Source organism: Glossina fuscipes, unplaced genomic scaffold (genome assembly GCF_014805625.2).
Source record: "Glossina fuscipes isolate IAEA_lab_2018 unplaced genomic scaffold, Yale_Gfus_2 27, whole genome shotgun sequence".
Taxonomy (NCBI): domain Eukaryota; kingdom Metazoa; phylum Arthropoda; class Insecta; order Diptera; family Glossinidae; genus Glossina; species Glossina fuscipes.
The window spans coordinates 83,590-101,497 of NW_023998422.1; the positions used below are offsets into that span (position 1 = coordinate 83,590).

A 17,908-nucleotide genomic window follows, 5' to 3' on the forward strand; every position below is an offset into this window, starting at 1 on the left:
TAAGAAAACACAACAAAAATCAAAAAAAAAAAAAAAAAGAAAACGAAAACATTTTTACTACATGTGTTTCTTTTACTGCGTTCTTTATTGGCGATTGATTGATTGATTGATTGTGAAATTATTATTAATTAACATTATGTGTTTAATCATTGCTACAACAATTGATTGCCTATAAAAATTATAATTGTACAACAACAAAAAAAAAGCCCAAAAAAAAGAGAAAAGTGTATTGTATGTGTATGTAGAAAGGATTGAAATACAATTTTTGATTATTTTAGATATGTCAGTGTTGAGAGGATGGGCTGCCCGCAGGTCGCAGCCCGCAGCAGACTTATTTAGATCCGAACAGATTAGTTGTGTTTGTGTTTGCATTTCTAGAAGCACTATTAGAGAAGAACAATAGCGAAGGTGTGGGCAAGCCCATCGGCAATCGAACTTCGGTACAGTTACAAATCCACATAAGAACTAGACGGGGAAAGAATTAAAGAAGATTGTATTGCGAAGGCAAGCAAAAGCACGAAGGGGTTTAAAGTGACTTGACCTTACTCAAGTGCTAGCTTAGAATTTAGTATGAACGTGGCCAGCCACCGCTACTGATGGCCGAAGGAACAGTGGTCTATAGCGACTACGATAATACGAAGCCCGTGAATGCAATCCAACTTCCACCTCGATACTTTTCGTAACATACCAAGCGTTTTCAGATGAACGACGGGAGGAAACAATTAAAGAAAACCTTATTGCGAAGGCAAGAAGAAGCACGAAGAGGTTTAAGGTTTACTCAAGTTCTAGCTTAGAATTTAGTGTGAAAGCGGTCAGCCAGGACTCCTGATAATCGAAGGAACAGTAGCCTATAGGAAGCACGTCAATACAATCCACTTCACACCTCGATATTTTTCGTAACATAGCAAGTGATTTCAGATGATCATCTTTCCTGCTTTTATCTAAAATCAATTGTATACGCAAAGTGGTGTGAGCGGAGGCAGTGCATAGGTTTTGCATTACCTCGGAATGCTCAGCATTGTCTTTCTTTTTAAGTTGATATGTGGACAAGAAGGAGAGACAAAGTTGTTTATCACCGCTGGTCAGAATTTTTATGGCCACTTAGCTCTTAGTGCATAGACAACCTTACATCGAAGGCAGTGCGATGCAAAAATACAGTGTCCCACTGATTTGATTGGTGAGATCGCATTTTTAAAAACAATGTTGATATGGCAGCCAATAGTGGCGCCAGTAGCCGATAGGCTGGGCGGAGTTATATGTTCGACACTATGACCTGTTCATTCAATTCTCATTGTAGAATGTGCGAGTAGGGCTTTAGTAGGCGGGGTTTTTAAGACAATTATTTTTTAAACAAACGAAGGCAGCACATATTCGAACGGCTTTGTTCGGATTTACACTATCGCAGCTTACGCTCTGTTTGGTTAAACAAGGAAATGGAAAGTGCAAGCATTGGATGGGCGCGGCCGTTTGCTTCCATTTCCCATTACGTACAGTAGCACCACCTAAAAAGTATACGCACAGAATTATATCGTTGTATCTTTTTGTAAATATCAGCAAAGCAGAACCGCCTTTTTTTTTTTGTATTTTGAAAACCTAACTGTTTTCGATTTATATTGGCCAGCAGATGTATGAATGCTTCTGCTAAATAAGAAGCCGGTACCCTAATTACTGCAACCGGCAGAATGTTTATTTCAGACAGACATAAAGACGTGAACAGGCATTCGGAATTTCATACTAATTCGATCAGGCTGGGTCATGGGATGTTGTTCAGATATGTATATACCTTTCTAGTAAGTTGGTTTGGGCGCTGCAGTCGTTTTGATAAACAAAGTATATCTCCCGAAAGTGGATATAAAAATTTGAGACTAAGTTTGGTTTTTTAGGCATCGGACGGACAGACAAACATATCAGTGTAAATTAATTTCGCAATACGTGCTGAATAGCAATGCATATGCTTGAAGGCCGATACATATTTTTATTCGTCAAATCTATTTGTCAGGCTCCCTATGCATAAGATATTTAATTAATGGAGGGTAAGGCTTATTTGGGGCGATTTTGGTGGTGATAGTAATTGAAATTAGATTTTATTCATAGGTTACGGTATTTTCCAAGACATATCAAAAATTTGGAGTTAGCTAATGTCTTCGAAAATGGTTAAAACTCGATTTGTACATTGCCTCCCTTCAGTGTTTACATCGTCACGGTTCATAACAATTAGTAGCGATACTTTGTTTTGCATGTGCCTTGTTTTGTATGCCCTTCCCATTATTTTTTCATTTTAATACTTATATAAAATCTAGCTTAGCAAAGACATTTTTTGCAAAGACACGCACCTTAAAATATCCGGGTTATTTTGTTGAGCTATCTTCCCTTCGGTAAAAAAGTGGTTGATGCTTTTCTTCAAGTCGTTTTTCGTGTTCTTTTAAAAGCAAAACCATATCGCGCTCATCACAAGGCAATATTTGCGGAATTCAAAGGTATTCTAAATTTTTTTGATTCAAAGCCGCTTTCAAACTTTAAAGCTTGTATAATTTCCAACTTGTTACATGGAAGGATAAGGATGTACTGTATTCATCCTTTCGTTGATAACATTCAGAAATATGAGCATATAATAATATAAATTTTTGATCAGTCCTGAAATCCCTATTTCGATTTAACCATGTTGATTGCCGCTGAAGTGTTTACAATAGCGAAAGTCAATTTACAAATCTAAAGAGAAAGAGGCTTTTGTGACTAGTGCTCAAACATGAGGCCGTCAAGTGAATTTCGGATATTCATGCAATAATTCATTCACTGATTCTTTGGAAGGAGTAAACTAAATATTTTAAATGAATAAGGAACCGATGGACCAAATAGCTAAAGACAAAATGCCCACAATGCAAGAGAAGGCGAAGAAAATCTTCTCAACAAAACGTTCGACCGTATGGTTTCAAATGCTTGAGTGACCGATGAGTTATCAGTTTTTCAATTGGAGAACTGAACTAATATTTGAAAAAGAAATAGGGTAGAGAATAGGGCCAAGGCTGGTTGCACAGAACTATGATTAAGACTAATACGATACTGCTGCCCACTCTTCTTATAACTATACACACTTTTAACAACATATGCTTGTGTTCACTTTACAAAATTTGGGAAAACTATTAAAACTTTTGTACTTAAAAGATAAGAGCTTGGCCAAGCACTTTGAACACTTTGATATTTTCGGCAATTATTTTGCTCCAATAACTGTTACGTCCAATTAGAGAATGGTAAGGGGTTATGCATCATTTTTGTTTTAGATTGAAATAAATTTGCGGCCAGAAGAGTAATATCCCTTTGTTCGTGTTGTTTATTATTATTTCATCAAATGCTATGAAAAGTACTAACAATAAAGTATATAAAGGAGCTTTGAGTAATGAAAATTTTGTATTTTGAAACGAAATTCAATTCCAAACACTTTACAGTAATATAATGCAACAATACCTGTTAAACGCATTGAATGAACTTTGTACGTGTACGCGAAACATTAACCTATCGTTACTCATATGAGCCACACTTGAAACGGTATATCCAAGTCTCGAGTGGCGAGCAAATAAAATTCAACAAGAACAAGAACAAGAACAAAATTTCATATATAAAATTTGAAAGAATTGTTGTCCATTGAACAATAAAAACAACAACAATTGGCCAAATCATGTGTGAGTCCAGTATGAAAGAAATTTTGTTTGTGCATAAATATTAGTGTTGTTGGTTTCCTATTAATGCGTTAAGAGAATGTAAGTGATTAAATGGTATAAATAGAAACTGAAAGCATATTTGTTTATGTGTATATGTATTGTACATTTTACACTAGTTACGTACAAATTTGTTACTACGCTTAACTATCAACTAAAAGCTTAAATAATTATTGTTGTTGTTGGAAACTTACATTTGTAGAATTCGTGTAACTATTACTTGGCGATGGAGGGGATTTTTCAACTTGTAACAGTTTACACTTTCAGATGATGAAGGAAGTGGAGAGATTGCAGGTTAAAGAAAAAAAATAAATAAACACAGAGAGAGAACACAAAACACACATTCACAAAAAAAAAGAAATAAAAAAATAAAAAAAAAAAAAGAAGAAAAACTCAAATTAAAGGCGAATACTTTTTCATTGCTTTTCGATTTAATTATGAAACAACAAAACTCAATTTGAAGGATAATATTTATTTCGTTAGGCAGTTGGATATAAATAATGTAAATAAATCAACACTCACATATGAATATTTCACTATTTTAACCTTAAATGTTTCTTCTCTCTTTCTCATTAAGAAGAAAAACTATTTTATATAAAAAATATTTAAAAAAAAAATAAAAACACTTAGCACAACATATGTAAAGAAATTTTTTTTTTTTTTTTTTTTTTTGGTGCTCTTGCGGACATCACACACACAGACAGACAAATAGACAAACGTGCTTGAACTGATTTACAAATTAAAGCTGGTCGGGGAGTAAAACTATCCTTTATGGGATCTGTGAAGATACCTTTTGAGCGTCGCAAATGTTTCGACAAAGTGAGTAAACCACTTGTGTTTTGGGTAAAAAACGACGTTATAGAGTAGAAAATTATATATAAAATTTTTTTGAATTTCGAATTATAACAAAACTGAAAATATCATCGCGTTTTGGTCAATGGGTGACGCTGTGTTTCAAATTTTCAGCAGATCTTTGTATAAGTTCCTTCCAAAATTGGCCTAAGAGGGTTACCTATCATTTTGTAAATTAATGATGGAATAGTCGCCTTTTCAGGCAAGAATGACATCTAAAATATTTTCTAGCAGCTGGTATTTTTTAAGGAGATGAAGAGTTCGCAGTTTTGCATGAGATATAACTCATCATCTTATCATTTAAACATCTTTTCTCTCTTCTTTTTTCCTTAATTGTGTTTTTCGAGCAATTTTTTTTTTTTTGTTTGATTTGTCTACGACTCAACTAACACTAAGTTAAAATTAGACTAAGATTGAATTGCGAGGAATAATAGAAAGTCGTCAGTAATTCTTCTGTACCGATAAGACTGCAAGTCTCTCTCTTACAGTGTAGTGTTTAGCAGTTATAAACCACTACACCGTAACTGCATAAATGTCAATCCAGCGTAAACAATAATCGCTTGTCTTCACACGAGAACTCTGAAAAACTCTTCTAAACCTAATAAAAAAAAGAAGAAAAAAAAAGAGGAAATCATTGTAGTCGGGCCAGGCCGACTCTTAAATACCCCACACTACATCGTCTATCACAATTCTTATATTTGCCATAGAACACAAAAATTATACTCGGTTTTTATAGGAACTTACTACTATGGGACTGTGTATTAAAAATTAGTTTTCTTCGCAAATAAAGATTCACTTTCCGTTCAAAAATTGTGATACGCATTCAATATCCAGCATAGTTAGTTTTTATATAATTTATTAAGACTTTCCTGCCATAAAAAACAAAAATTTCTGTAAAAATCCTTATATAAGGTGGACCTCAAAAATAGCCCCAGGTAGTCCAGTAAACCCTTTATGTTATATTACTATTATGATCTGATCTTCATCATTACACCTTTTTGTCATTTGACTTTAGTTTTCTTTATATGGGGGAGGGTTGAAAAACCATTTTCAATAGCGTTCATCTTGGAGTTAAAACAGTTTCATTAAAATATCTGAAAAATGGCAACCTGTGCCTTGAACATCAATTTACATGGGCGGACTTCAGACGGACAGACGGGCTTTGATTAATTCAAATTATGATTCTGAATCGATCGATATAATCGGAAAGGTGGATTTGTCTCAAGTCCTTCTGCGCGTCGCATACGTCTGCACTAACTTAATATACCTTATACCATAAGTAGTGTAGGGTATTAAAAAACGTTTTGCGCATGTGTAGTGTGCGACACGGCACAGAAGACTATAAAGTATCTATCATCAATGCCTCAAGTATAATGATGAAATCAATCTTCTTCAGAAGAATGCTCATGTACAGCAATTTACCACCAGATTAAGAAGAAGTCTCGTCCGCTTTACCAAAACGCCCTTACAGCTACTAGAAGTTAAAATGCTTCGAAGTCTAGAGATTCTGTAGATAATAGCAGCATGTACTCGAAGATTCTCTTCACTGACGAAGAAGTAAAAAACAGCACTTTCGAATTAATAAACAGCCTTAACAACTATGGGATTAAGGCTGACCAATTCGAGCTCGTAACAAGTTTAGCAGCAAATTTTAGAGGCATCAGAAACGAAAGCCTTGTATTATTTCGACTTCTTGTTGACGGCAACGTTCATACTTGTTTGGTGTCCGAAACACAGCTTAAGCCTGTAAAATCCCTAAGCCATTACAGAGAGAATTCTAGAGAAAGAGGCGTAACAGCAGTCGTCAGGAAAAATTCGCCTCATATGTTAGGCAAACTTGTTAGCCCTAGTGTCATTCAAAACAAACGAATAAGGAAAGGATAGGTGTCCAATCAACCACGCGCCGTATATGTATGCATTCGTGTTATTTCTCAGGGGATTGGTCCGTAGGTATGCCAGTCTCCGTTTGGCGTGTGATATTTATAGATTTACATGCCAACAGATTTATATCCTCCTCGATGATTTTAACTGGAATGGGATTGTGCCCGGAATGGGATTGTGCTACGACTAATGCATATGGAAATGTTTGAATTGAAAAGTTGACCGCATACGATACCAATATAGCGTATCTAAGTGACCAGGCATACGTATATTCTAAGGCAAACTGAAAAATGTCTTATGCATAAACGATAAGTGATTTATGCTCTGATCATCTGAACATGCCACTTCAGTTCGTATGCATAAGTCTGGGACAACGGACTATGGGAGTAACACGATCACCAGTTCCCTGGCTTCTAGTTCCAATTCTAATAAGAAATTTTTAACAAACCCCAACAAAAAGATTAAATACTAATATGCTATAATATATAGTAGGCGTGGTCAATTTTCCCTCTCTTTGTACGGGCAGTATTGCCCCTAAAATATACGTTCAAATTGTTGTACATTTTTCTGCTGTTGTTTATAAGTAATGAACAACGAAGCAAGTTTTCATTCCTTTTGAAAGACACAGGTGTTCTCAGCTTACATGATGGAAGTGTCCTTCGACGAATTTGGCTAATTTTCAATACCAACCTGTGTGCAAGAGCTTCCAATGTTTCTGTTGCATTCGAAGTCGATAGTGTTGTTGTTTTTGCAGCCAGAAGAATGTTTCCTACAGACGAACAGACGGACATGCTTAAATCGATTCAGTATTTGACACTGATCAAGAATATAGGCATATATTTAGTGGGGTCTCTGAATCTTCCTTCTAACATAATAAACATAAAGCATAGGACAGTTGTTTTGTTCTTTTGTGACGGATATAAAAACAAAATTAATACTTTATAGCCGGGATAACCGGACCATTTTTCAATGGTTACAGTAGTTTGCCTGATGCAATTCTTCATCCTATTGTCGTCATCAAATACCAGAAATCTTACTATTATGTAAAGGTTTGGGTTCCACAGCGTACTGTACATGCGGCCGGTTCGCAATGGGAACAAACATAATCTAAAGATAGTAATAAATACTAAAAGTTGTTGCGAGGTTGTTGTAAGTCCTCATACCTTCCTAGGAATTTTTTAAAATTTTAAAAATAGATCAACGTTGTCCATTTTAGTTTTATTCTCATTATGAAATACTAAACATTAAACCTCGTAGCAACACTTATACGAAAAGTGTTTGAAAAAATATAACTTCATGGCACAGCAATCTAATGTAGCATAGTAAATTCCTATGTTCAATTACAATTCTGAAAAGTTAAATCCTGTTGCCATATAAAAACTAATTTATTGCAAGAAAGTTGATAAAATGCCGGCGAACAAACTTTATCGAAATATCTGCAAAGTTACATTTCGTAAATTGAGCACAACAGTGCATGGACATATATCAAACGGACAGACGGACATCCATACTTAATCGATTAGTGTGCCAAAAGATGAATCTCTCTTAAAGCTTTCTGAGTGAAGCGCCCAAAAACCTAATGTATCTGTACCATGCGGTGTGGGCTGCTCGGGAGGATTCAAATCTCAGTGAGCTACGCTATACCTTGTAGAAAAGATATTCAGTTACTTGGACCTATATTCGTTTGTTAATGTTTTAAGCCCAAAATATTTTGTAAACCTTCCGAACATGAACTTTGTTGTTGCTTCTGATCGAGCTGTTTTTCCTCTGTAGGGTCGTAGTTTAAGCCTTTAATCGTAAAAGGTGTAACTAAATGTGCTTTGCCATCATTACGTTCTTATGTACTAAAGTATCGAAACCTTCTTATCATAAACTCCTCGCATCCTCCTTAGCTTAAAAGGAGAATAATGTGTATTGGAATGCAAGCGTATTATACGAAATGTTTTCGTAATGTGAAGCCGTTCTCATGGTTATAACAAATTATTACAAGAGATGTTTTCATTACATGATTGAAAGTGACTATAAATTCAGGGTAAATAAAAGTTTTTTAATTATTGAAGGGAAGGTTTCGCAATTTTGCTCTGGTTTTATATTAGTTTTTATTTTTCCAGTTGCCTCTTAAAGTTGAAAACTTATGTTTCATGATTTTGCCATGTTTTTATTAAATGCATTCATTGTTTAAGTTACCTTATAAGAGAGAAATAAATGATAATAATTTACTTATTCATAGTAGTCGCAATACTAATGGGTCCTTAATAAACAGATTTATCAAAAATTATGAATTAATTATTAAACAAAAATGTTTGGCTTTACTTTACTCATTAAATATACCTGAAGAGATTATACCTGATCGATCGATTTATATAATAGATAACTGTATAATTTTTATATTGTTTTTGTCATGTGGAAACAAGTAAGAAGAGGAAGAACACGTTAAACAAGCAAAGCACAAACAAACATAATTCAATAAGTTTTCTGATCTGAAATATACATATGGGAAAACTTTAGGCTGGATAGAACCAACTTTCAAATCATAGAAGTGAAAATTTCACAAAATTCTGACAATTAATTTTAGTGATTTTACTTTTGTTACTTGCCAAACGATACAAAACTTAGTTAGTACCATTTGAAGGCTGGCACTAACAAGAAATTATATGTGTCCATCAACAGCGCTATCATTTATGTGTCGGACCGAAGTTTTACTGAATGACGCGATAAATAACCTTTGGACGAGTATCCACCATGTAAGCCAAGACAAGAACCAGACACATAAGCATATAAAATTTTCAATCAATATCAGTTACCCACTTGTTAATATATCGAGTCTTTCTGTCCATCTGCCCGTCTAATGTCTGTCCATGTACTTATATGTTTAAGATACAGTTCGCAATTTTTTAAAATATTTTTGGATATCCTTTAATCCTGGGACGGACGCTATTGAAACTGGTTCGGATTGGTCTACTTTTTCGACCACTCCTCATACAACGTCCTATTTAGAAAAGTCGTTATATGGAGAAAACTTGCAATTTTCAAATGCAATTCGTAAGACCACGTAAGTCTATTTTCCAGATACCATCCCATATAAGGACTCTTGGGAGATGCACATCCTTATATACCAAGAAGCCTATTTGTTAATGTTTTATTATGAAAATTTGTTCGCGATAGTAATTTGTCATGCAAGTTAGGTGGACCGAATTCGAACCACAAGAGTCTGTTCTTTGGACCACACTCCATGTCAGATTTCTCATAAATAGTAAGCCATTCAGAAACAGATTTAATTTTTTATAATTTACGAGGAAAATTGGTCCCCAGTAGCGCTCGACCAAGATATATAGGGGTTATCATAAAAAGCAAGCCAAGGTATATGGGAAGAAAGTCTAATTTCTAACTTTTTACGATGGAAACTGAAAAATGGTAAAATTATGTTTGCAAAATCGGGATCGCGTGACGTTTCAAGCATCAATCAATATGCGGGCTTCATTTGTGGTACATTATTACAAAAACGAGTGCATAATCGTGCTCGGCGAAGTAACGTAAGTTATAGAATGATCGGCCTTGCCCGACTATAATCTTTTTACTTATTTATCTAAGGCAAGCCAATCACGGATGGCTTTGCGTTGAAGGTGTAGCTTCTCTCAATGCAAATAACTGCCTAGGATTTTACTTACTAGTCCAGGCGAATCTTCAGACAGACCAGAAAGGTCTTTAATATCGATTTCTGTCCATCCATTAGAAAGAGGTTCGTTCTATTTTAGCTATCTCTCGCAAATTCTTTACCAATTAGGAAAAATACGACCGAACGGACATATAGCGATACATGGTAAAATCCGCTCAGATTCTTATGGAAGTCTGCATATAACTTATATTCTTTGGGGCTTCTTAGCAGAATGACATGCCTTGATATGCCTTCTTCGACTACTTCGGTGCTAGATATTATATGTAAACAACAGGGCAAATGTATGTTTGTATATAAAGTTCAAGTTACACTTAAGTTAAAAGCTTAACAAGATAAGCGCGTTTTTCGAATGCGAAAAATGTCAAATTTTGACGTTAGATATCGTAAAACTATTATTAAAATAGTGCTTGACTCTGAATAGGCCTGAATAAGATCGTCGAAATTCGAGCTATGCTGATACACGGTTTGCTGCTGCAGATTTTATTTTCAAATAATATCCCATTGCTGATGTGTATGCATTTCATATTTTGCTATGCACATGTACTCACATTCACACGTCGGATAATTTGCGTTTTTTTAATATGGTTAATAATATTGCAAGGCGCAAGACATGATTATTATTAATACAATACACATACATATGTACATAACAATATATACATTCATATTATGTGGAAAAAAAAAAAAAATAACACAAATTGTAAGAGAACTGAAAATTAGAGAGAAATGGCTAAATTTTGTACGAGTTTTACTACCTTATCTGGATTATTGTTTGCATTACTTCCCATCCTACATTTTAAAGAAATTGTTCTTTTCGCTTTTGTAAGGGGATTCTAGAAAATAAGTAGTAGTACGTAAGCGGAGACAATTAAGAAAATTTCAATATGAGATAAACAATGAAAATTTTACATAACGAGCAAATAAATAAAACCCGAAATAGTTAAAATGATGGCGACAAGTGAAAATAAGTAACGCATAAGTGATAAGGGTAAAGCCGGACAGGGAAATGATAATATGACATATATATATATATATATATATATATATATATGGTCTTTATTAGTATGTAATAATAATTTTTTTTGAAATAAAGAGAAAATATATATTTATATAAATATATATATATATATATATATATATATGATTAACACATATTACTGGATATTATATTTACATATCGTTATATAATAATTATCATCTCATCATAATCAACACACAAAATATATTATAATAATATAATAAAATAATCTTTCGGAAATATAGTCTCAATAAAGTTAACTAATGCACTTCAAGAATTTGAAATTTTTAACATTAAAATTAAATGTAAGAAAATTGTAAAAAAGAGGGGAGTAAAAAACTAAAATTCATCTATATATATATATATATAGGTAATTGAGGTAATTGCCCTGCTTACCTCGGCATCTGGATGCGAACGATCCGAGTCATCGTTGTCGAGATTTTGATTTTCTAAATGTTCCTCTTCCGTTTGCGGCATCTGCTGAAGTTCTTCTTTCGATTTAAAATCCAAATGTTTGATATAATATGGGAGGACAAGACCCAAAATCACCTGAATTCAGGTAAAACCATTTCATCTTGCCAACTGATTGAATGCGTATCAATTATTTGGATTTTGATAATTTACCTTAAAATTGGTATTTTTTCGTGTACGCAATCCACCCATCCATAAATCAGCCAATATAACTTGACTGCAGGGATGGGCTAACAAGGCTCGATGATTGGCAGCAACGGCCAGCGATAAGCAGCTTTGATTCGACCACGAATGTAATTCGCATGTCAACAAGCGTTGCGCTTTCTCTCCATCCGTACGATAGCTAAAATCAAGCAATTTTAGACCTTAAAGGAGAAAAAAAGTGAAAAGATAAAGAAAGTCGCGATTAAATCTTTGCCAAATTTTAGATTAAGATTAAGAACTATTAAGAACATATTGTACAAAATATTTAAAAAATTTTCTTTTTTGCTTTTTAAAATATCGGTAGAAGAGTCGAAAGATGGAATCAATTATTTCCTATAGGGATCCGCTTATTTTGATTGATATTACACGTGGGTGAGTTCAAGTTTTGACCTTGAGAATGCTCATATATACCCAGCATAAACAAAGGGGGCAGGAAGGCCTCTAAACAATCAATTTTGAAATATCGGTAGAAGAGTCGAAAGATGGAATCAATCATTCCCTGTACGGATCCGCTTATTTTGATTGATATTACACGTGGGTGGGTTCAAGTTTCGAGCTTGAGAATGCTCACATCTACCCAGCATAAGCAAAGGAGGCTGCAAAACAAAATTTATTCGCATTGATATATATATTCTTTTACCTTTACTTTCGAATTCCTTAGCATAGGAACGTAATTCTTCATAGATCTCTGTATCTAGATCATCTTCGGCCGCTTCGTGAGCCATAGCTTTATATAGCTTGCATGCGACGAGAGATTTTGCTAATGCTTCCTCACCATGCGTCCACATTAGTAAGGCCATTTGTTGGCGTTTCGTTAACACAGCCCAAATCTATGTTACGAAAGTGAAAGCACAACCAATTTTCTCATAAGGTGTCTTTAAATGTTAGCGAAAAAGTTATACGTACTAAAAGCTCATTAAAGGGAAACTCAAATAATGCCATTTCCGAAGTGAACGGCATAAGACCTGTCACCAAACTTAGTGAATTTGCACCAGCATAACGTTGATAAGTAGAAGATTTACGATGAGCGTTAGCATAGCTATTCATAACTTTGGCGTAAATTGGTCGAAATTTTCGACGCGTATAGTATGATCTGCAAGAAAACGTACACAACTTTAGATTATATTATACAGAGTATATTGTCTTCATTTGATAATTATCCAGTATCTTTTCAATACGTTTGAGCTTAGTCACACAGTAGGAGAGGACAATACTTTTACAATATTTCTCTTTGAGATAATAATCATAGGAATTATTAAAGAAGGGTAAAATACTAGATTTGCTCTTTCCTTTCTAAAACTAATTTTTCGATTGACTCAAGACAATTGTTTATTAAACAGCACCTGTTACCGGTCGCAAGATTCAAATTAGAAAACTAATCCGAAGAAAAACACTTCGCGCGACACTTTCAATACTAAAACCTCTCACAAATCGCGATATGCAAAAAAGTGCATCGAAGAATTAACACAAACTTAAATTCGTTAAATGAACTTTTTATGTAAACATTTATGGTTTTTTCTTGAAATAATGCTAAAATTTGGTAAGGTTGATATCTTTCTTAAGTTACTATAATGAATCCATTTTCATGATGAAATATTAAAAATTATACCTTCTTACAATATAAAGTTTCAATTTTCAGGGGAAATGAGTGGGAGTTCAAAAAATTGCCAGCGAGTTTTGTCGAAAAATTTTGAAAATCGCAATTTTATCCGAAAATGTGGAGCGACAATTTTGTCGTACGAACTTAATGTTTCGTTACATGAGAGCAAGTTCAAAAATTTCCCCAGTCGGTCCAAAGTGTTCATACCAATTAAGAATGCCCGAGTAGTAGTACTTAGTCATTCTTGCGAGAAATTTTGAAAATTATAATTTTTTTCCCCATGATTTTTCAGAATAGTTCGTGGGTAGTGGTCGAAAAAGTGGACCGATCAGAACCACTTTCAATAGCGTTCATCCTTCGGTCAAAGCACGTCAGTATCAAAATGTCTTAACAATTGTGACCTGTAGATTGAACAAAACATTGTGCGGACACACAGACAGACTTACATCGACCTAATAAAAAGTTAATGCCATAAGTGGTGGAGGGCATAAAAACTTATATTAGCTTACGATGAATATTTTCACGTGCACCGCTTTGCTGAGTACGCATACGAGATTTGACTTATCGTAGCTTTGAGATCAAAATTAATTATTTTTTAACTGAACACGGAAATTTAACCAAGAAAAAATTTAGGATCTCATATAGAAGAAGAAGAAGAACATTTTAAAGTGCAATATGCATAGAAGGTAAAAATAATCCCATTTCGGTAGTAATGGGCGTTCTCCTGTTTCGTTTAGCCAATTCTTGAATGTAAGTCGTAAAGGAGAGAGGAAGGAGAATTTACACAGATTTAGAGTACATAGAGTATGTAGATAAAGAATACATAGACTTCCGCTCTACTCCGTTACTTCTCCATGTTACAAGCATTTGACGCGTTTAAAATATCTCATGCGATAGTTTTTTACAACATTCAATACAACATTTGGTCCTCGGGGAGGCTTTTAGTAATTTTTAAATTTTGGCAAATATATATATGAACGAGTATTTTATAGCCAATAAAACAGCAAAAAGGTCAGCTGTTGCGAAATATTTGATTTTTTAAAGGAAATGTCTATGCTGCCGGAAAACAAACATAAAAAGTGTACACATTCATGTATAATAAACGAGGGGGCAAAATACATAAATAAATAAAAACTTTTTGAACTTTTCTACCATATTTCCTCATTTATTATATTAAAAAAAAAAAGAAGAAGAATAGATTTACACAAAATCCATAAATAACTTTCACGTTCGTTCTGTGTTTATGGCACAAATTTCATTTGTGTTTATGACCCAGTAGCACTGATATAAGCGGTAGTTTGGTTAAGGCACTTAAGTCAAATATACATCTTCATTTTCATAGTTAAAAACAAATGCTTTATACCAAATATTTATCAGAACATATATAAGAAGAACATTTAAACAGGATGGTGGTGCTTGTTGTCGCACTCCCTATACAGAATTTGCAGTGCAATCATTTTAATTCTATATAGCTTTTTAATGATGCTTTACGAATAAAAGCAACCATGTTAATCGGAAATAAAGAACATGTGTTTGTTTGTATGTCTTCTTTGTTCAAATTCTACATAATGCGGCCCATTCTCTGGAGCTGGGGTAGCTCAGCGGCCCAGGGAATCTGGTGGTGCGCGGCTTAAATGCCTTTTAACAATAACGAAGGTATGAGTAAAAGCTTTATAGCTGAGCAAAGTCAATCGCGAAACAGTCTGCTTCGCTTCATTTGATGCAGTTGTTCGTTTTTTTTTTTTTTAAAAGATACCCAAAAACTATACAATGTCTTCAAGTACGGGCATATTTTCCATAGAATCAAAGATCTTGTAATTCTTTATGTATTTTCGCCATGAAATATTATTAAGTGGACCAAGTACGGACCAAGTTTGCCCATAAAAATTTATATTTTTTTAATTCCACTCATTTTGTTTTTTTCTAAAATATGAGTAACATCTGAAAGGAAGGTTCAGAAGAGACCCTATAAGCTATATATATTCTTGATCAGCGTGAAATACTGAATACTGACGCGTGTTTTTGTCATTCTCCTTCTCGCAAAAATTAAAATATCGACTTCAAATAAGACACATTGGAAGTTCCTGAACGCTGGTTCGTATTGAAAATTGGCCAAATTGGTCAGAGCAACAAGCGCGCATTAGAGCGTAAACTGAACGCAACCCAGTTTTATCTAACAAAAATTTTAAAATTTTTCCTCGTTCCTTGGAAATTATTAAAGTTAGAAGGCTGCAATTTTCCACATTTGCTTTACGAGGCACTTTACTCTCTAGGTCCAAAAGTAGATCCAATCGGCCGTGCCTACATAAAGTTAGGAGTAATTAAAATTAAATTTTTTTAAGTTTAATGCTTATTTATCATAAAGCAAAAAACACAAAGCGTTTAAAACCATTTCGTACATTTCTCAAAAGTAGATACATTCTCTGCCTAAAAATGGGTTAATTCTAAAATGAATATGGTAGACACCGCGATTAATTTTTTCTTAATAATACCAGCGATATGGGTGTCAAATGAAAGAAAATGGAGATTAGAATGCGAAACGCATAGTTGTGGGTAGAGAGAGAGAGAGGGAAGATTCGTTCCCCACCGACTATAACTTTCTTACTTGTTCTTCCACAAAAGGGGTAAGTTTTCACATGAAGCCTTATAGGGAAGGTGGCGCAAAAGGTTGGCCCAGCCACATGAAATTTTCAATACCGTATCAGTAATCCGATTCATTTCCAATTTCTTGGGCCAAAACATGCCCGCTTACCAATTTTGATCAAAATACCTCGAAAATTACGAACCACAGTGGAATACAAGAATTCATGAACAGATATAAAACAAACAAAACACAAAAAAGCTTAACGTACGTGGATCTATTTTAACCTCCGCTGGATGATATTTGCAACCGCACAAAATTACTATTATATGTATATTCTGGTGTAGAGTATGACTATAACTTTTAATTCATAGAAGATATTGGCCTCGCCTTTACTACTTATATTAAAAACATGTCCTCTAAAACTAAGTCTTAGAAACTCGGAAAGTTGTGATTCTAGGCACGCTTTACTCTACAAATGTATGGTCTCTCAAATCGCATAGTCCGTTTACTCTCCTCCGCTCTGCTATTTTTCAAAAAGCGGATTCATTTACAATTTCGTCCCTTAGGTGAACTGTCATTTTGACTTTGGCAAGTCAAAAGTAGAAGATTTGTAGATACATTCCCTGTACACTGACTGAGTGTGTGTTGGAAATGCATGAACACAATCCTTTATTATAAAATCTAAAAGGAAATCGGCGACCTAAAAGCAAAGTGTCGAAATACGTCTCCAAGCAAAAAGCTTGACACAGCTTGGAATGGCTTCTGATCCTGACAGTGAATGAATGGCATTAGCAAACGATGTTTAGTAACTTTTTTACCCTTAAATCGACGGTATGTAAGCGGATAGCGCTTGTTTCCAGAAAGATAGCATCATCGCTTGACATTGCTAGGTAAAAGACCCTATACTTTCTGAATAAAGCATCAGTTTTCCGATTGACCAACTGATACTCTCAGATGCTGTTTCGAGACGCTGATCTATTTCCTCTGATTTATAATTTATGAGATCTGGTGAATGGACTATTAATTGAAAGCCTAATTCACTTACCTGTAAGCACCGCCCATTAATTTATTTATTACTAAACCGATATCATGTAAAGTATAAATATATCCTTTTGGTATATGAGGACGAACATCACGTAATATATAACTAGAGGCAGATAATACAAAATTAAAACAATAAAAGTTGTAAACGAATGCACTTATCCCGTCAATTAGTTTAGTTAACAAGTTACTTACCCTAAAGTATTAGCTGGTCCATGTTTTGTATTGTAAAGTTCTTCGAGTCGCGGTATCGTTAAAAACTTTTTCATTGAAACACCATTTTCTAGTAATAATTTAACGAAATCGATTCTATCATGTTCAAGAGCTTGCATCATCGCTTCGTCCAAAGCGCCTAAGAAGAATTACAAAAAGAGAAAAAAAAAGGAAATCCTATTTTACACACAATCAAATCAAGAAATATGAGCGTTTTGTTTTCTCGGAAAAAAATTTACCTAAGGGCCATTCTTGGCCGTACACAAAGATTTCGCTGCGTGCAATATCAACCCGATTCCATGTTAAAGCCAAGCTAAGTTGTTCAGGCGGACTTAGATGCTGCGATTTAAATAAAGCGGTTAAAATAGTTTGATCCAATTCTTGCGCCTCGCCTTCTGGTTTCTCTTGTATACGAAATACGGTTATCTGAAAATGTTAAATGCAAAGAAAGTTGAAATGCAGACGAGTTGACTGAAGACGAGCTGGACTTACTAAATTTTTATTCCGAGTACATTGTAACAACTCCTGATAGAGTTTTTCCGCTTGCTCAGGTACGACTTCGAAAGTTTTCTGTATCGTAGCTATTAAATATTCTCGGGTTGATTCTAAAATGGCCTGCTCATCACTATCCGATGTATATCTAAACGATTCAAGA

At 34.4% G+C, this 17,908-nt stretch overlaps 1 protein-coding gene across 1 annotated transcript in view; it reads right to left on the reverse strand.

Moving 5' to 3' along the window:
• Positions 1-17,908, reverse strand: part of LOC119635984 (transient receptor potential cation channel trpm) — an 86,625-nt gene that overhangs the window by 23,138 nt on the left and 45,579 nt on the right. The window contains exons 11-20 of the mRNA XM_038031049.1: positions 17,746-17,893; positions 17,493-17,679; positions 17,236-17,392; positions 17,045-17,146; positions 12,722-12,908; positions 12,456-12,645; positions 11,765-11,976; positions 11,537-11,689; positions 10,878-10,955; positions 3,908-3,973 (exon numbers count right to left, since the gene is read on the reverse strand). Of these exons, the coding sequence (XP_037886977.1) occupies positions 3,908-3,973; positions 10,878-10,955; positions 11,537-11,689; positions 11,765-11,976; positions 12,456-12,645; positions 12,722-12,908; positions 17,045-17,146; positions 17,236-17,392; positions 17,493-17,679; positions 17,746-17,893 (1,480 nt within the window). The remainder of the gene's footprint in view (positions 1-3,907; positions 3,974-10,877; positions 10,956-11,536; positions 11,690-11,764; positions 11,977-12,455; positions 12,646-12,721; positions 12,909-17,044; positions 17,147-17,235; positions 17,393-17,492; positions 17,680-17,745; positions 17,894-17,908) is intronic.